This window comes from Aristolochia californica, unplaced genomic scaffold (genome assembly GCF_029961685.1).
Source record: "Aristolochia californica isolate CCGP_79_NKW_82.1479 unplaced genomic scaffold, dmAriCali1.0.hap1 SCAF_16, whole genome shotgun sequence".
NCBI classification, from domain to species: domain Eukaryota; kingdom Viridiplantae; phylum Streptophyta; class Magnoliopsida; order Piperales; family Aristolochiaceae; genus Aristolochia; species Aristolochia californica.
In genome coordinates, this window is record NW_027181837.1 from 18,104,337 (window position 1) to 18,122,308 (window position 17,972).

General features: G+C 36.9%; 2 protein-coding genes across 4 annotated transcripts; one reads left to right on the plus strand and one right to left on the minus strand.

Annotated features, from left to right (window-relative positions):
* The first annotated feature begins 362 nt into the window (after positions 1 to 362).
* Positions 363 to 5,545, plus strand: LOC137952907 (probable WRKY transcription factor 57). Its single transcript, XM_068800017.1, has 4 exons — positions 363 to 1,008; positions 2,054 to 2,197; positions 3,739 to 4,122; positions 5,170 to 5,545. Exons 1-3 carry the CDS (start codon positions 641 to 643, stop codon positions 4,100 to 4,102), a joined length of 876 nt encoding a protein of 291 aa, XP_068656118.1. The 5' UTR covers positions 363 to 640; the 3' UTR covers positions 4,103 to 4,122; positions 5,170 to 5,545.
* Positions 5,546 to 12,161: 6,616 nt separating this feature from the next.
* Positions 12,162 to 17,897, minus strand: LOC137952906 (uncharacterized). Of its 3 annotated transcripts, none has more exons than XM_068800016.1 (2): positions 17,361 to 17,897; positions 12,162 to 13,141 (listed from the first exon to the last, which is right to left on the minus strand). In XM_068800016.1, the coding sequence occupies exons 1-2, from the start codon at positions 17,784 to 17,786 to the stop codon at positions 12,593 to 12,595; spliced, it is 975 nt and encodes a 324-aa protein (XP_068656117.1). In that variant the 5' UTR covers positions 17,787 to 17,897; the 3' UTR covers positions 12,162 to 12,592. The 3 variants fall into 3 exon arrangements, with proteins under 3 accessions (XP_068656117.1, XP_068656116.1, XP_068656115.1); XM_068800015.1 differs by having other exon boundaries at positions 12,162 to 13,144; XM_068800014.1 differs by having other exon boundaries at positions 12,162 to 13,156.
* Positions 17,898 to 17,972: the final 75 nt, after the last annotated feature.

Here is a 17,972-nt window from a genome sequence, read left to right on the forward strand (position 1 = left end):
TTTCTACAGGTTCAGATCATTAATGGGACCGCGCATTGATTTGCCGGTCCGCTGGTCTCCCATCTCCCAACGTAATTAACTCCCAACATTTGTTGGCAAATGGCAAGTACCGACCACCGGGCGACTGTTCCGGAGGGAGGTGCCGAACGTATTACTCTATCTACATGATTAACTCAATCTTGGACGTCCAATGGAAATATCAGTTTTAAGTGGGCCAGGCTAGCAGATTCCATGTGGGCCTACGAAACCTTTTTACAAGCGGGAGTCACACCGCGCCTCTCTGAGATATCATCATTTTGTTCCGTACGATTGCGTTGACGGCGAGGGTTTTTTTTTCCTTCTTCTGGGCGCTTACACCGTGTTTTCTCTTTTTCGGGAAGCGTGTATCGATCAGACGACGAGCTTAAAAAAGCTCAAAACCCTTCCCCGGGAAAATTGATCTTCTAGCCAGTGGGAGCACGGAAGAGATCATTGACACCTTAACACCTTCTGATTTTGATTTTTTTCTTCTTTGTCATGCGCCGAAAAGTTGCAGAGGCGTAGGCTGGAATTGCCACTTTTTGGTTCAATGAGGTCGTTCCATATCTGACACTCAGATTGTTCTGTCTTTGTAAAAGATTGTGGCCGCCGGGTTCATGCTATGGATGAGAAGGAAGGTGGATCCAGGGAATCCAACTGGACATTTTCCGGCCAGGCGGAATCCGGGAATTCTTCTAACTATCTGTTCGACGAAAGAGAGCGAAGTATCTTAAGCGAGTTTGGGTGGAATTTTCCATTGGAGTCTGGCCTAAATTGCGATGAAGACGGTCTTCCGGTGTTCGATCCGACTGATTTTCACAGCTCGTCTGGTTTGCTGGAAACGTATGTGAAGTCTGAAAATCATTTTTCAGCGGTTCCATCGCCTTCGACGGCGAAATCTGGAGATGCCATTCCGTCTGTTTCTTCCAGCTCGAGCGAGGAGCCTCTGGAAAAGCCACCGGAACCTGATGAGAAATCGGCAGAGATAGCGTGAGTGGTTTTTGCGAATTTTAGTGGCAAATTCGTAATAATGAATTCTCTGCGGGGTATATTCAGGCACAAAAAAAACAGATTTTCATGAGAAATATCTCGAATTTTTATTTCAAATTCTTGGACGTCTTCGAAGGTAGAGAATTGAAGGGTAGCAACTAGCAATAAATAGCAAGAAGAAATACGGATAAAAAAAAAAAAGAATCTCTAATTTGTATTTCTGTTATCTCGGGAGATCGAGGAGAAAATGGACCAGCGCCTGTTCAAATTTCCTGGAAAGCACAGGGGTACATCCGGAACCTGAAATGTGCCTCCTCTGACCGGCGTTATTGCGGCGGGAATTGCGTTCTAGACAACGCCGGTCTTTGCTTTTTGTTTTCCAGATCACATGAATACTTGAGAATTTTTAATAACACCCTTTCAGAATAAAGCTAGCTAAAAGGCTTTCTTCTCTAATTTCGTTCATCTTCCATTTATCTCGTTCAGGAAATCTGTGCCTTGTTTCTGTTATCTGTTTCAGCGGAAGATTATTTTGTCGTCTATTTCTCTCCATGCTATCCTGTGGTTGTTTCTTTTATCTTAAACTGCATAGTCTTTGCTAACTACTTCATCTGAATCATTCAATTCATACAACTTTCTAGAGTTTAAAATTGAAAATAGCTTTTTTCTGTAATTTGTGAGTCTGAGTTTCCGATTCAGATAATATTCTTTTATTTGTTTCTTGTATTGTTAGCCGTGCGGGCGTATGATAGTCTTCTACAAATCATTTGTCATGCAAAACGCCTTTTTCTTAGGCGTGGTGTTGCAAAAAAAAAACGCGCAGGTGTACTGCAGAACTCCTTAGGCGTGGTTTTGTTAGAAAACCAGTTGCAGGCGGGTGCAAGTTCTCGAACATATATGAATTACTGATAATCAACTTCGCCTATTTTCAATTTAGATATTTGTTGCGATGGTGATCGGTGATATTTCAAGTTTGGTTTGTCGCTCATAGTCTATATATCTTAATATCTTCACTAAACTACACCTATCTTATACAATTGCTCAGGAATAAAAGCAAGAAGAAAGGGCAAAAACGAATACGCCTGCCCCGATTTGCATTCATGACTAAAAGTGAAGTCGATCATCTTGAAGATGGCTATAGATGGAGGAAATATGGTCAAAAGGCAGTGAAAAACAGCCCGTTTCCAAGGTAGCTATTGCTTGTGCGTCTTGAGTCAATTCAGTTCCGAGAAAATTTAGTCGTTCTTGAAAATTTTCCCAATGCTTTTTACTGCATTTGGCTTAGTTCATCTGCCTAATTTTTGCCATACGAGTATGTGTTTTCATTTTTTTTTTACTCCGAAGCATTCTGAGCTCAATTTGTCTACTCGAGCAGAACTAGGTGGTGAGTTCATAAAGTTAGATGCATTTCATTTCCCATCTTTTTTTGCTTTCTTTCCCTGGTTCGGTTACAATTGCATGCAATTCTCTATGTTCTACATTTTTCATCCAAAATGTATTAACCGAATCAGTGATCATCTTTTTAAACTCTCTTTATTATATTGACTACTTTAGCTTGTTTCCTTTGGATATAATGGTTTGTGCAAATTTATCCTGTGTGTAAACCTTAGCATCTAATCTGCAGCTTGCTTCATGCTCCCCATTATAACCTTAATTTAATATGTCATATTAATGTGTGGCTTTTAGCTCCTCTATAGATAAATTGATTTATGTAAACTAATTTGTGTATTTATTTTGTGCTACATTCTCGTCAATTCAACTTAACCTTAACTACCACGGTCATTGAATCCACAGATTATTGGAATAATTTTGAAATAAATCTACTACTGCAGAATTAAACTTCAATTTTAATGCCTCCACTAATTTCATTAGGGAATGTTATTTATACATACAAGTACTTGCAATTACATATGTGCAACTACATTGGTTTGTTATGTAGAAATTAAGCCTTTTCTCTTCCCTCATGGAGTCTCAAAGAATCTCAAAAGAGGAGGATATATTAGGGTTTCTTTTATGACTAATCCAACGAATAAATGATGTAGTTTACGTGGCACTAAGAGTAAAAACAATTTTACAAACATTCAAGTACAAAAATAGAGTTCTCAATAACAAACGTATCTTAATTAAGGCCTTAACTCACATGAAGAATTTCTAACTAGGATGAATATTAGAATTGAACTGAATAATTAATGAAGCTTTGCTATTGTCAAGGATTGAGGTCGTCACATGGGAAACTATCATCATTTCATGCTTTTCATTTAAAACTCCTCTAACTCCTGTTAGTCCATGTATATGGAAACTTCAAAAAGGCCTCTACTGGACTAATATGAGATCTTTGCCTCTTCAATTTATCAAATTTATTGCTCCTAACTGGGTTGCAAATCAGTGTTCCCTACATATCACACAGGGCTATGAATTGAACCCATTTGGTTATACTAGAAGGAGGTTCCTTAGTATTCTCCCTACTAATAGTGGGGATTAAATGAAGAAGGAAGAAAGAATTGTCTCACATAGAAAAATGAGTAGAAAGATATTAGTTTATTGGTTGGGAGAGATGGTTCATATCTTGGCTAGTTATTTTAGAATAAGGGTTGGACCCAATTTTAACAACTCCATACTCCCATTAGAACATGTAAAAATTTTGTGAAGATTTTATTCACTATTTTATGGAAATCTTTAGTGTGCCTTTATGGTCTTAGCTTAGTCTTACTGATCTACTGCGGATTTCAGGAGCTATTACCGTTGCACGAATAACAAATGCTCAGTCAAGAAAAGAGTTGAACGATCTTGTGAAGATCCTAGCATTGTCATTACCACATATGAGGGCCAGCACTGCCATCACACCGTAGGTTTCTCACGTGGGATTGCTAGTCCTCATGCAAGCATGTATGCAGCTCCACTGACTGCTTCAACTCCATTATATTTCCCTACGAGGCAATTCCCGATTGGGGATCCTATCAACAATACACAGCAGTTTCACAGGTTCCCATATGAAGCAGGACATGCAAAGGCTGTACTCACTCAAGGCTCACAAATGCCCACTGATGATGGACTTTTAGATGATGTCGTGCCAGCCCTAACGCGCAATAGATGAGGAGAAGCAGACGACTTGAGGTATTACTAGATTGTGTCAGCTTTTCAAGCTCACTGTTTTGCTTTGTTTTTTCTTCTTCTTCTTTTGTATCAGTGCAACAGTAGTGCCTAGCAATGAACACATAAACGAAATAACCTTACCATTTTCAAAAGAACAATAAGGAGACAGAAAAGCAAAAAAAAAAACAAAAAAAACAAAAAAGGTTTCAAAGTTCTACATGTTCACAGTTCAGACATATTTGTTTGTGGGTAATGCTCATAAATGGTGGGTTCTTGTAGTAATCTAGATGATTATAGATTCAGTTGGAAATTTTTATTGGCTTTACTGGCCATATGATTCAAAACGGAATAGCAAAACAAATAAATAATTAGTTTCAAAATTGCAACTAAATAGGGTAATTGTGACGACTTAATGATAGATTACGAGAGAAGATTGATGATTATGAAGACTTTCATCACATTTCCAACGTTGTTCGTTTGTGTGGCCATTCATCATTACCTGCACTCTGAATTTGCTTTAATCCTGCTTCTGTTTCCTTGGTTAGTGCTAGTTCATGTGACCTACCATATCTCAATTATTCAAGGGCCTTTATCTTAGAGACAGACATTAGTGTTTTGTCAGACAGGTCACAGATGAAGGAGACACGCTTTCACTATTTTAACTTGCGATTTAAGTGCACGAAACTATGGCAATGAGCCAAATTTGATGTCTTCAGCGGCACTTAACTGTCACTGTTAGTTAACGTGGATGAAATCTCCATCTTTCATCCATAGCTTCTTAATTTGACTGAGTTGCCTTGATTTGGAATGACTTGAACACTTTTTTTCCTGGTCTCCATCCGTTACTTTTCCCCGGTCGGAGGACACCTGAGTCCAGTGACATTGTGTTACTAGTTGAAAGAAAAACATTTTAGAGTCTAGTAAGAACCATTTAGGCTTTATGAGCACCCCAGAGATGTGGTTTTCCTGCTGTAGGTGGGACGTCAATGCAAATCACTAACTTGTAAACTTTCCATATCAATTCTCGCAATGAATGCCTGAACGACTTGATTTTGTAATTTTTTGCAGGGCCCATGGAGAAAGTTAAAAATACAAGAACCAGTGCTGTCAGTTCGAGATATCCGAAGGCGTTCTTGAGGAGCAGTCATGTTACAGAGACAAGAGGCTACACCTTCCGATAAACCAAATACTCACTACAGCGCTCGGGAACATTTGATGCCGCGCGCTGTGTGCGTTTTCAGTGCTGTTTTTTCTCATATTACTGAATTTAGCCGGTTTTAGTTGTGCTAATTAGTTTGTAAATATTGGAAGTACTGATAATTTTCTTGTTTAAGTACGGGTTTTGGTTCTCTTTACCGAAAGTATACTAGAGACGTGGCTCTATTATTGGCGTTGGAACAACAGATATCCATCTTCTCATGTATGTGTTTATGACTTTATGTGATTCAATGCATTCATTCGAATATGATTTGATTGAGACCTTACATGTGAAAACGTTTCCAAAGCGAATGATTACTTGCAAGGGAGGACTTGGACGGGGAGATTCCAGGCTTCTGCTTCAAGCTTCAAACTTCAAGACAAGCGCAAGTTTGGCTCAAAACGGCAGAAAATTCCGCAAACATTTGATAGGCATCAAAATGGCATCACTATTACACGATGTGAGTCATAGAAAATGGAATAAATAGCTACCCAATCGACTGAGCCGACAGAGCCTGCTTCTGCCAGGGCGAGTGATGGATGTGAAAGAAAATGTTTAAGAAAAGTCGGGTGGGACGTAAAGAAAGAGAAAAGCGCGTAGATTTCTGCGGAATTCGAGGTTGCTTCTGGCCAGGTAAACTGGAAAGGCTGCTCCGGCGACCCAACACGTTTCAGTTTCAGCCATTGTGTTCCTATCCACTACTCTGTCGGCGCAATATCCGCCGCTTCCATCGCGGAACCTCTTTTGATTCCGCCGCGCTACTCGCTGAGAATCTAACGTCTCGCGCGATTGAATAATTCCTCGCCCAGTCACGTCAGTCCTTTTTGTTTTTCTCTTCATTAATTAATTTGAATTTGTACTATAATTTAGAGAGAGCGGTGAGTTGGTGATTTTTCGCTCTCTCTATGACCTAATCGGGACTCCTCTTATTATACTTTTGAACAGGGTACCGAGGCAGAATGGGTTTTCAAGATTAACCTAATTTTTCTTTCTTTCGTGAGAAATTTCTAGCGTGAGAGTTTCGTGATTAGAGATGACTCATGAGGCTAGAGGTTGATGCTCTTCTATATGCCAATTGAGTTGCATTTATAGTTATCGGAAGATATTTACAATACCAATAATGCCCTTAGGGCTGCACTTTTTAAGAGAAAAAGACATAAAAGAACATACATTAGCTTATATAATTACAGAGTCATGCCACCTTTTATTGAAGAGTTATCCTATTTACCATAATGCCAATTTACACATATGGGGTGTTTTTTAATACTACTACTCAAACTGATGTTTGTAACTTCATTTTGCACATAAAGTTGGTTAAGAAATTTGTATCCTTGAAATAAATTCTAATATTGTAAGACTTGAAAAATATTATGATTGTCTTGCTTTCTTGTTCTTATTCATTTTCTACTTGTAGTCTTCATCTTGTTCTTATCTTGTTCTCCCCTTATTTGGATATTCTAGTCACATAAAAATTTGATTACCCCAACACGTAGAATTCTTCATTGTTGGATACTTCTATCTTGTATTTTTTTTCTAGGTCTCCCCCTTAATATGGGGATTTCTTTGTTCTTTACTAAGAGACCCATCTTGCACAAAATAATGTTGAGAAAAAAAAATTCACCCCTAGCCCAATGATAAAACTCAGACTCCAATTTGAAATGACCGTTCAAATTTAAAGGGAGTTCGACCCATTTTAGGGTAATGAAAAAGTCTAATCACTTTTTAAGGGGTTTCCACTTGGATATACCTTTTGGATAAAAATAAAAACTAAATTACACCGGGTGTTGTGTACACTCCTGATTTTTATAAGTAATGGATTTATATGCATTGTCTAGAAGTGATTTTGAAGAATTAAGGGTGTGAATAAAAAGATAACAACTCTCATACTTCAAATCAAAGGAGGCATACAATGCAGCTCTTTATACTTCCAAGTAAGAAAGAGGCATTATAAGACCAATATATGGATAAAAACTTACTAAATTTGACTCAAGATAGAGATAAAAAATTCCTCTATGAACATGATGGAGGAAAATTGAAAAAGAACTCCAATAAAAAGGTTTTGAGATGGAACATAATAATGAAAACTTTCTAAAAATAGTCTTCTCATATAAGACAATTATTTTTTTAACACAACTTAACCAATTTGAAAAGAAAATATTCAAGAGAGAAATTCTAAAATACGATAGATTTTAGGACAATAATAATTGAAATTTAGAATGAGGAAACAAGACTTTCTAATTCAAAAAAAATTAGACTTTCTCAAAAGGAAACTAAACCTATATTGGAAAAAATAAACTTCTCTCAAGGAAACTAATATAATGTGAGATCAAAGACATGAAACTCTTAAGAAATGAAAAATACTCAAGTTAGTAGAATCTTGACTAGATTTTGAAAACAAACAGGAAACTTAACCAAAATTAACAACTCAAAAAGTGAAGCAAAATAATCGGCTTAAATTTGGATTTGCGCATACAACATGCTATCGACATGACCTTTGATTATTCCATTGTGGTTCTCTCTCTTTAGAAGGATCAAATTGAGAAATAATTTATTGGGATAGAAAGTAGACTCACAAAGCTTTCTTTTGAGATAGAATTTTCTATATAAAATTTCAGTCGGTTTAACTTTTAGAAAGTTAAGGCTTTTTGTTGCTACTCAAAACTTTTCTAATGTTTGACCTTTGCTGCTTTAGATATCGATTTTTCTTTGTAGAAGATTCTTTGAAAAAAATTGTTTTGCATTGGAAACTAAACTCAAAAAACTTTCTTACATTGCATAATTAACTATATGAAATTATGGTAAGAGAGTGTCAAATCCAATGAAAAATAGGAATTATGAAAGAAGAATACTATTGGGGAAAATGAACATAATTGGGAAAACATCATACAACTTCTATAAGTTTTCTGTACTAGAGTACAACTTTACACAAGTGTCCCAAATTTGTTTTACAATTTCAAGGTGAACAACAACGTTGACCACATGATCCTCAATGCTATCAATAAGTCAACTAATGACCAAAGTGTTATTCTTGAGCCATTTTACACAAGAACTATCTTCTTCATCAATGGGTAGAGTTGGTTTGGTTAAGTGACCTAAGAGGTCTCAAGTAATGAGAAACCTCTTAACTGATTGGGACCAGCTCTGATAATTAGGTAACCTTCTCAAGGGTATGGTGGTAATTTTAAGGAGATCACTCTTGCTTCTTATATAGTCTTCATCCATTATAATCAACAAGTAAACAACTTCTTATGTGCAATATTGAAATCCAACAAGTAGGTTCAGAAGCAAATTGATGCAAATATATGAATCAATTTGAGAAGAGTGGAGCAACTTGAACTCAGATAGTATATGAATCAATTTGAGAAGAGTGGAGCAACTTGAATTCAGATAGTATATGAATCAATTTAAGAAGAGTGGACCAACTTGAACTCAGATAGTATGCACCATAAATCTTCTATCCAAGAGAGAAGTTCAAGTGTTGTATCATAGAAGATAGATATTACACATGAACTCAAAATCAGATTGGAGTAGGGTTTTCAACTAAGAGAAAATAGGTAAGGTATTATCATGTTTTAAACAAGCACTAAAACAAGAATGGGAGACTAATCACGTGTTGCTCATGCACAATCTTCCTCAATTAGGAGATTATCTCAAATCAAATCAGATCTGGAATTAAACTTGAATAAAATCAAAATCCAGATCTGAAATCAAACCAAATCTTTCAAAGAGGGAAATTTGCCTTCTTTATCAAATGCACCACCTAGCTAGTAGAAAATAGCACAATCTATTCTTCTTCTTTCCTTAAACTAATTAGAAAAAAATACCACAAAATATTTTAATAAAGGAAAACTCCAAATGAACCAAAATAGTCATAATTTTAAACAATTTTCAGATTGCTTCAAGAAGGAAACTTCCCTCCTCTTATTATGTGCTAGCTTTGGATGATAGAATCATGCCTTCTTTGGCCCTTTTTTCGCTCTTTTTTTCCTCAAATCTTTTAGGTAAGATACCACAGAGGATATGACAACAAATGAAATACCAAAAAACCATTACAAAGACCAGCAACCTTACAAAAAAAAAATCCTTCTCAGTACCCTCTCAAACAATCTTTTGCTTAGCTCTTTGGGATGAATCAAGAGGAGCAGTAACTTAACCAATATAATAACTCAAAAAAATAAAAATAAACGGTAGAACAACAAGCTTAACTCATAATAAACTTGGATGCCAATAACATATATAGTGAACTTTGATTCATACAAAAATTCTAGCCTCAAACATTAGCATAATATGCAAGAGAGAAATAACACAATCAATCTAGCATGGGGAATAAAAACTGAGCACTTTCAAAACCAAAAATAAAATCATTAGCTTCTCAATCAAATTACATGAGAAAGTCATCCATAAACCATCTTATAGAGATAAAGAACTACCAACAATAATCTCATAAGAAAAAACTTATCTTGGTGTAGCTTCAAGAAAAAACTGCTTCATCAATAAGAACTTTACATGAAGTTTGATCAATACAATCTTTCAAATCTTGATGTGGAGATCCTAAATCCATTGCTCTGATACAATATTGAACTTAGGATCCCATGGCAAAGTCCCCAACCAAGGTAGTGAAAGAGGAGAGGAAGAAAGGAGAAGAGAGAAAAAAAGAAAGAACTTGGCTAGAGAATTGGAGAGAGAGAGAGAGCATGGAAGAGGAGACAATTCTAAGGACGAATTTGAGAGAGGAGAGGGGAGATTTAATGACCTACCCTACGCCATGAGCCTCTATTTATAGTTGTGGAAAAAAATTCATAATGATTGCAATGCCCTTAGGGCTATAAGCTTTGAAAAGAAAAAAAATATAAGTAGACATACATCTTCTTAGATAATTACACCCTTGGGTCATCTTTATGAGAAGACTTTTAAATTACCTCTTTTGCCACTTCCTTGACATGGGGAAGGTAATTACATTGATGTTACTTTGAGGTGTCTTCTAACAATCATCAAACACACTCCACCCTCTCAATGAAGTGAAAACTTCAGTAAATGTATTCGAGATGCCTACAAAACCCGAATAGCACAGCAACACATGTCATGGAGAGGTTCATCACCGGATTCTGGGGGCAACTCCAAGAATAGTAGACCAATCTTAGACAACACAAACAAATACAAATGAGGGTTTCTAGACAGAATCTTTGTGTTCTGGTACTCATCAGGTAGAGTAAACACAAGGAAAATGCCTCTAAGTAGACGTGTTGCTCATTGGAATGAAAAGACATTGAAAAACACTACAGCAAGATGTCTAAAAGTTTCCATATAGAAAGTATGGATGATTCGAATCTGAAACAACTCTTTCTCAACTCTCTCCCAAACTTGCTCAGAAATGAGACCAAGAAATTCATTGACACCAAAGGCATATCTCCCTTGTCTCAACAACTTTAGGTGATATCTATCAACACTGTGTAGTTGCCATAGACAAGATTCACAACCAGAAGTTCTAGATAGAATGGGAAAAGATAGAAAGAAAACTAGGAAATTGATGTAAAAGCAAGAAATTTTTGAAAAGAAGATTTAGAAAAATAAAATGGAAACTCCTTAAGAAAAAAAACCCAAGAAGTGTAAAACTACAAACATCTGCCACATTTGCAACCCAAAAAAAGGCACTTTACCATAGAATGTTTGAAGAAGGACAAAAGGGAGAAGTTTCCTACAGTAGATCTCTGCCTGCATGGACCCTAATGATTATGTGATGTCCTTCTCTCTTATAAATAAAGAAGACACACATTATTCATAAATGTCTACTCCAAGCGAGAGGGTGATTCAGAGTTAGAGATAAAAGATTCAAAGGAATCCTCATAAAAAATCATTTTGGTGCATCATCGACCTAAATTTCCATCTCCGGTAAGTTTAGGTCGTTGATATGTATGGAATTTTTCTATTATGAAGTAGTCGAAATCCAACTACTACAATTGGGGTCTCATTTGTGTGCTAGAGGCATCGAGTTGTTGTTCAGTTGTTAGTCAAACTGCACCCCCCCACCACCAAAATGAGGGTCCTAAATCTGCTTCCAATAAACACCAATGGGTTCATACAGCAATCTATACAATTGGGGTCTCATTTGTGTGCTAGAGGCATCGAGTTGTTGTTCAGTTGTTAGTCAAACTGCACCCCCCACCACCAAAATGAGGGTCCTAAATCTGCTTCCAATAAACACCAATGGGTTCATACAGCAATCTACTCTCTACAATCTTTTCCTTCACCAATTTTACAACAATTGGCAAGGCTCCTAGTCCAGGCATTCTTATCTGATTCATTCTTTGCTGGCATGCTTGAAGATTTAGCTCTCTTTTATTCAAAAATTTCATTCCTCTATTTGATAAGTTACCCAAGAAAGAGAAGAAAAGATAGGTTCACCCTTGTCTAATCAAAGGGTTATATTTTGAAAAGGAAGTGCATTTGAAATGCAACATATAAAGAGAACCACATTTAAAATATCCTAAATATTTAAATATGGACAAGAGCATGACATAATTATATCTAGCTATATAAAAAATTACAAGAGCATGACATAATTTTTTTCTCAAGTTTCTATTTCTTTTCTGTTCTCTTGAACATCATTTTGTGAGAGAAATTTTATTAACTAAAAAATAATGATTTTTTTTTCTATCAATGATTCTCTCGCGCCAAATAACAAGAAACACCTTTCTCTCCCCTTTTCTTTTCTTTCTTGTGGATTCCAAACATGCCCTCAGTTTACTCAATCGGTTAATTACTCCTTCCAGATAGGCTAAAGCACCTTTTCATTACCCTTGTATATACTAAATAATTCACAGAGAAAAGGGTAAATACCTGAAATTCAAAAACAATCATTCAAAAATTGTAAAATACCACTATATGACCTAAAAACTAGTAAAGCAATCAATTAAACATATAACAATTACCCTTTATCTGTATATCAATATTAAACTTAAACATCTAAATAATACTTGCATGGAAGGAATTAAAACTACAACATTTGGTCCCTAATTCTAGGTGATTTGGTGCAAGGGTGAGGAACAAGTTTCACCTCCACCGCAAGTAAATCAGACCTACATTCTTGGCTATCAGGATGTTAAACACAACACGTACGAACCAAGGTTACCTGATCTCCTATGAGGATTAGATATCAAACAGATAGCAAGATGAGCACAAGTTCAGAACATATATATTGAAGCCCACAAACCCAATCACAAGGATATGTCAAGAGACCAACCCAGCGTCGAAAGAATCATTAGATGACCAATTTCATAGTTAAGATAAGCCTTCTCAAGTGGCCACAACGGCTGGCCCAGCTGCTGCCTGCTTTCTCAATTGGGCAGCATGCTTCTGTCCTGCCAAGTGATATTTGAATACTACCTCACTATTGCATGCTACATTGCACACTTCGCAGACCCTAACTGCCTCCGGTGCCGCCCCACCTTCCAGTAGCTTGCGTTTCTTTGTCTCCAGATCATCGGCTGGTTCTGAAGCCGGTGCTTCTTTCCTGATTGTACCTTGCAATTGTCTCTCATCAGCACTTGTTAGCACCTTACGATTCCCAGCAACAGCAACATTGGCATTTGTCCTCATCTCTTCAACCTTCTCAATGTTCTTCCGATGTTTTTTTCCCATTTTGTGCTGGTCAAGAACCTCTCTGCTGTTGCAATCAATCTTGCATATCTCACACCATGCAGATTGCACAATCTTTGTTTTCTTTGGGTGCTTTGTTACTTTGGCATAAGGGTTAGCACCTGGGCGCCACCTACTGTTGCCCCAGTGCATGGCATTCAGATTTGAGCCAACTACTTGCTCTGTCCCATTTGAAAGTCCTGCAGTCTGCTGCATGACAAACTACCAATTATGCTTAATAACCAAAAGTTAGCCAAACAATAAGAGGAAGTGTAGCTAAGCCAATGCAAAGGTCACCTTGCCTGACCAAATTGTGGAGATTCTACACAGTTATGCCACAACACTGACACATATCAAATACATATATGGCAATAAACAATTAGTCCATCGTAGCAGTTCAAAAACAGAAGTAATCATCAAAGTGCATATTTGGTATCACAGTGATTTTCTGCTTGTTAGACGCTGGCAAGAGAATATTTACGGATTCAGTTAGAGATTAGTAGCTAATTAGGTCTGTTAAAAGGTATGAAAAGAAAAGAAATTGCATAGAAACACAACTTGCTGAAGGTATGCATGATTTGGAAGGGATTTTTGTTCTTCATAGTTTCATTACTTCGGTGCATTGCTTTTTCTTTTTGAGCAATGATTTTTTTATTTTTTTTTGAAAAGTGATATCAGCACGAGAGGATATACAACAACCAGAGGATCCCAGAGGCCGGGAGGTGCCAATAAACTAAAAGGGGAAAATAACATTCAAAGGGAATTAGATATCATGGCTATGAATAAATAAGTCAGAGAGAGCAGTCCCACAAATCCTACACATTGCTCTTTGTAAAGAAGAGAAAAAATTTAACATCAGTTTCTCCAACAAAATTTCCTACTAAGCTTTTCACTAGAGCTCACCTGTTCATCTTTGATCAAACGATTAAATCTGTTCTTTAAAGATCAAGACATTTCAACAGTACTGTTGGAAAAACTGCATTATTTCATAATAGAAAAAAAAAACAGATTTAATCCATGTTGTAAAGACTTTTAAATAGAAAATAATTTCTTGTTCTAACCACACTGGCCCACTCCATTGTCTTTATGGCCTTGTAAAACTTCCATGCTATGTAAACAACAAAATACAGTAACTAATGCTTGTGTAACCATCAGTTCTACAGGGAAATTATAGAAGACTAAAGCCCAGGCAGCAAAAATCATCTAAGTTTTTCTCACGTTGATCAGTAATCATCTTTTAAGCATCACAATGAGATTGATGACTTTGCCATTTTCTTATGTGAGATTGCACAGAGGACATGCATCTATGATTAGTACTTATGATCCTATGTAATCTCATTTCTCCAAGTCCCCAAGTTGATGAATAAGTAAAATAAATGGACCATAAAGACAATAATGGTAGTCAAATGGAAAAATCAAGCAATAAAGTGGCATGAAACATGGAAAATGCCACTCCCTCCGATAATCCCTTCAATCAACTGCTGTTGGATGCATATTAACTAAACTAAACCAAATTGAACCACAACCTAGGCAAACCACCGAACCCTGGTTTGGCCAGTAGTATGTCATCATGCGGAAAAATCTCGTCTCCATGGGTCTCTTTTGCTTCAATACTCCACCAAACTGAGGTGCTTGTGCTTTTCACGCTAGATGGATGTCCATATTTACCTCTCTAGTAATCAGAAACTCCGTCAGTGCAACCTTTTAGAGAAAAAGAGACATTTGCACATTTGCTAATCATTTGACCATATAGGCTTACTAACATATCCATCAAAAAGTCAACTAGATTACTAGGGACTCTAGTGTGAAGTCTTAGCTCAAGTCTCACCGAGATCAAAATTTCTAGAGGTGAGGATGTTTCAGTCAATTCCTCCTCATCTCCCAAAAACATACTTTGCCATAGATTTAATACAATTTTCTGGTGGCAATTTGCTAGGTTCAGCATCGCAGATTTCTATCTGGAACCACTACTTTTCTGAACGCACTCAAAACAACCAAAAGTTATAATCAAACCACAATTAAATGAGATATCAGTAACTATATAATGGAAAGGGAGATATATCCATTACATGTAGTATTTAAGAGTCAATTTGTTTCTTCAAGTTCATTGACAATTGAATGGAACAAAAGGGGCCAAAGTAATTGATTAAAAAACTGAAAATTCTTCTAGCAGTTTAATATTTGAGTCATGTTTGCATGGCTGAATATTTGCTGCTTAATCATATCTGCCTAAAACACTGAAGGTATCCGATTCGAGTCTGGGTGACAATAATTTTTCTCATCAATTCATTTCAAGAGTAGCACAGTAGAAGCATGGTGGAAACATAACCCACAAATCTCAGCATCCAAATCTGGCTCTGATATGAGACAAGCTTCCGATACCTCTTTTTCCATTTTTAAAAATGAAACAAAAAATAAATTCAACAATTGAAAGGGGTTTCAAAGGAACAAGCATGAGATCACAGGAAAGATCCTATTAAGCAAGTTCAGTAAAGAGCTGGGCCAAACTCAAAAAGATTTTTATTTACTTCAACTACCAGACCCATAAGAAACATAGTATAAAAATGGAAAATTTTCACAGCTGATGCTGATTGCAGAATTACTTCAATAGGGCCTAAACCATGAGTTTTGTAAAACTGTGTGGTGCACCAACAAAGCAAGGGCATCATCTTTTTTTTTTTTTTCCTTTTTCTGGGAACACCAAATACATCAGCATTTTATGGAGCCTTAAAACAGAATAAAATAACAAAGCAAACTTGACTGCGGGTCCTCAAATTGACTACAACTTAAACTAGGAGAACAGAACAAATGCTGTGGAGAACTAGAACTGAGTTCCTAAGAAGAAAAGAATTTGATAAACATCAAGCTCCTTCACCTTCATTTTTTATTTGATTGAATTCACAATATTAAGCCATTTACGGGACTAGCCCAAGAGAAAACAGCCACAGAAATTTACCTAATTAACTCCAGATGACCTGGATCTAAATCCTAATTTTTAACAAGGGGCCCAGAACAAGCCAAAAATAGATAGATGTAAGAAGTTGGCCATTTCAGAAGAAACGCTATGAATATCCCAATGCTAGAAATAGGAACAAAAGAAAACAACTAGCATAAAGTTAGCAATTAGAGACAAAATAAAATAAAAACTGCAAAAAAGCATAAGTAAACCTTTAAGAGTTGTGAACCATTAAGGGTGTGTTTGGAACACAAAAAGTGGAGAGAAAAGAAAATAAGTTTTTTTTCTCTTGTTTGGATGCCCATAGAAAATGAGAGATAAAGCAGAAGAGATAGTTTTTCTTGATTGGATATACATGGAAAAAGAAAAAGAAAAGAAAATTAGTAAATTTTAAAATTTTGTTGATTAAAATACTCTCTTATTTCCTTTTCTCTCAATGATTCTCTGCTGCCAAACAACAGAAAATATCTTCCTCTCCCCTTTTCTTTTATTTTCTGGTGGGTCTGTGGGTTCCAAACAGGCTCTAAGGGAAAGATAACTTCCACAAGATAACTTCCACAAGATAAGTAGGATCATTTAACCTTTTGTCCTCATTTTATTCTATAATGAGTGTCAGAGCAGGTTAGGATTACACCTATAACCTTTTTTAAGAAGAAAATACAGTATTTGCTGTCTGAATTTATTACTCTATCATTCTCTCATGCCACCCAATTAAGACATCACCCTTACATGAAGCGACAAGCGAGACTGTGAACTTCACGATAATTATTTTCCAACAAATGGATTAATTTCCCTTAAACAATAGTTTTTGGTCATTAAAGAGTCCAACATTACATAGTAAGAAAAGGTTAAACATTAGAGAAGGGCCCATCCTGTTTAAATGACACCGACTACACAATACCAGTAAACCCATCTGACTCCATTAGCCCCCGATGTTTCAAAACAGAAAGAAAAAGGGTAACTCAAGCAAGCCCCCAATCGAGACACTGGAAAGGATACAAATAAACTTGTCCAATCATTTGGAGAGCAGAAATGTATATTTCCTACCAAAAAATGTATAAAGAAAATATAATTAACGAGTCTAAACAGCTTAACATTAATATTTAATTTTTTAAACCAGAATCAAAATAAACAACCTAAAAAGGCAGAAAAAGGTCTCCAACCTGTTCGTACTGAAAGAGTAGACAGATAATAAGGAGCGCTGGATAACAGCAAACTTATCAACACCTTTTTCGTGGTAAATGCCGTTCAAAACGAACTAAACAAGAGAAACTACAAAACCAAGCACAATTGGAACCATCCGCAGCAAACAGGCTTAACGCATCCTACAGAAAGAAATATCAAGTGAAAATAAAAACGATAAAGAAGATTATCTGAAATATCCAACCACAAAATAACCTGGGGCACGTGCACAGCTTTGAAGGAAAGAACACGATAAGAAGAAATTGACACACCAGTAGAGAAACTCACAGATGCATAAGCGTAGGGCTCGACCCCATAGTTCCGAATAACCTCCTTCACTCCCCATCTCTGAGCATTCGAGTCATAATAATAGGACCCCCCCGCGGCCGGCGGCAGGACCTGATGATGACCTGAGTAGGGCAAGGAGTGCCCATCAAGCCCAGTGCTGGAATTGGGTACATGGGAGGAATAGATCCCTGGCTGGCGGAGACCGCCGTCAGCGATAGGGGACAGAGGCTCGTACTTGATCGAAATTTCGCGTCTGGCCGGAAATTGAGAGGAATCAGCAGGATTAGAGTTGGGAATAGAGTACTGGTACGTTGAGTAGGGTTCTTGGGCATTATAGAAGTGAGGGGCGTAGGAAGAAGCCGATGGATGAGGGTTTGATTGCACTTGATAATGTTGTGGGATGTCAGCCCCTCGACTGAAATCCATCAGGAGACATTCAAGGAGAAACTTTCAGTTCCAGTTGGCCTTCAACGAGCCCTCGATCGGTGGTGCGGGAGACGGTCATGAAAACGGGGTTTCTTTGAGAAAAGAAATTTGAGTAGAACGGGGTTTCGCTTTGCATTCTGATCCTTGGGATTTGGGATTTGGGATTTGCCACAGATACGAACCCAC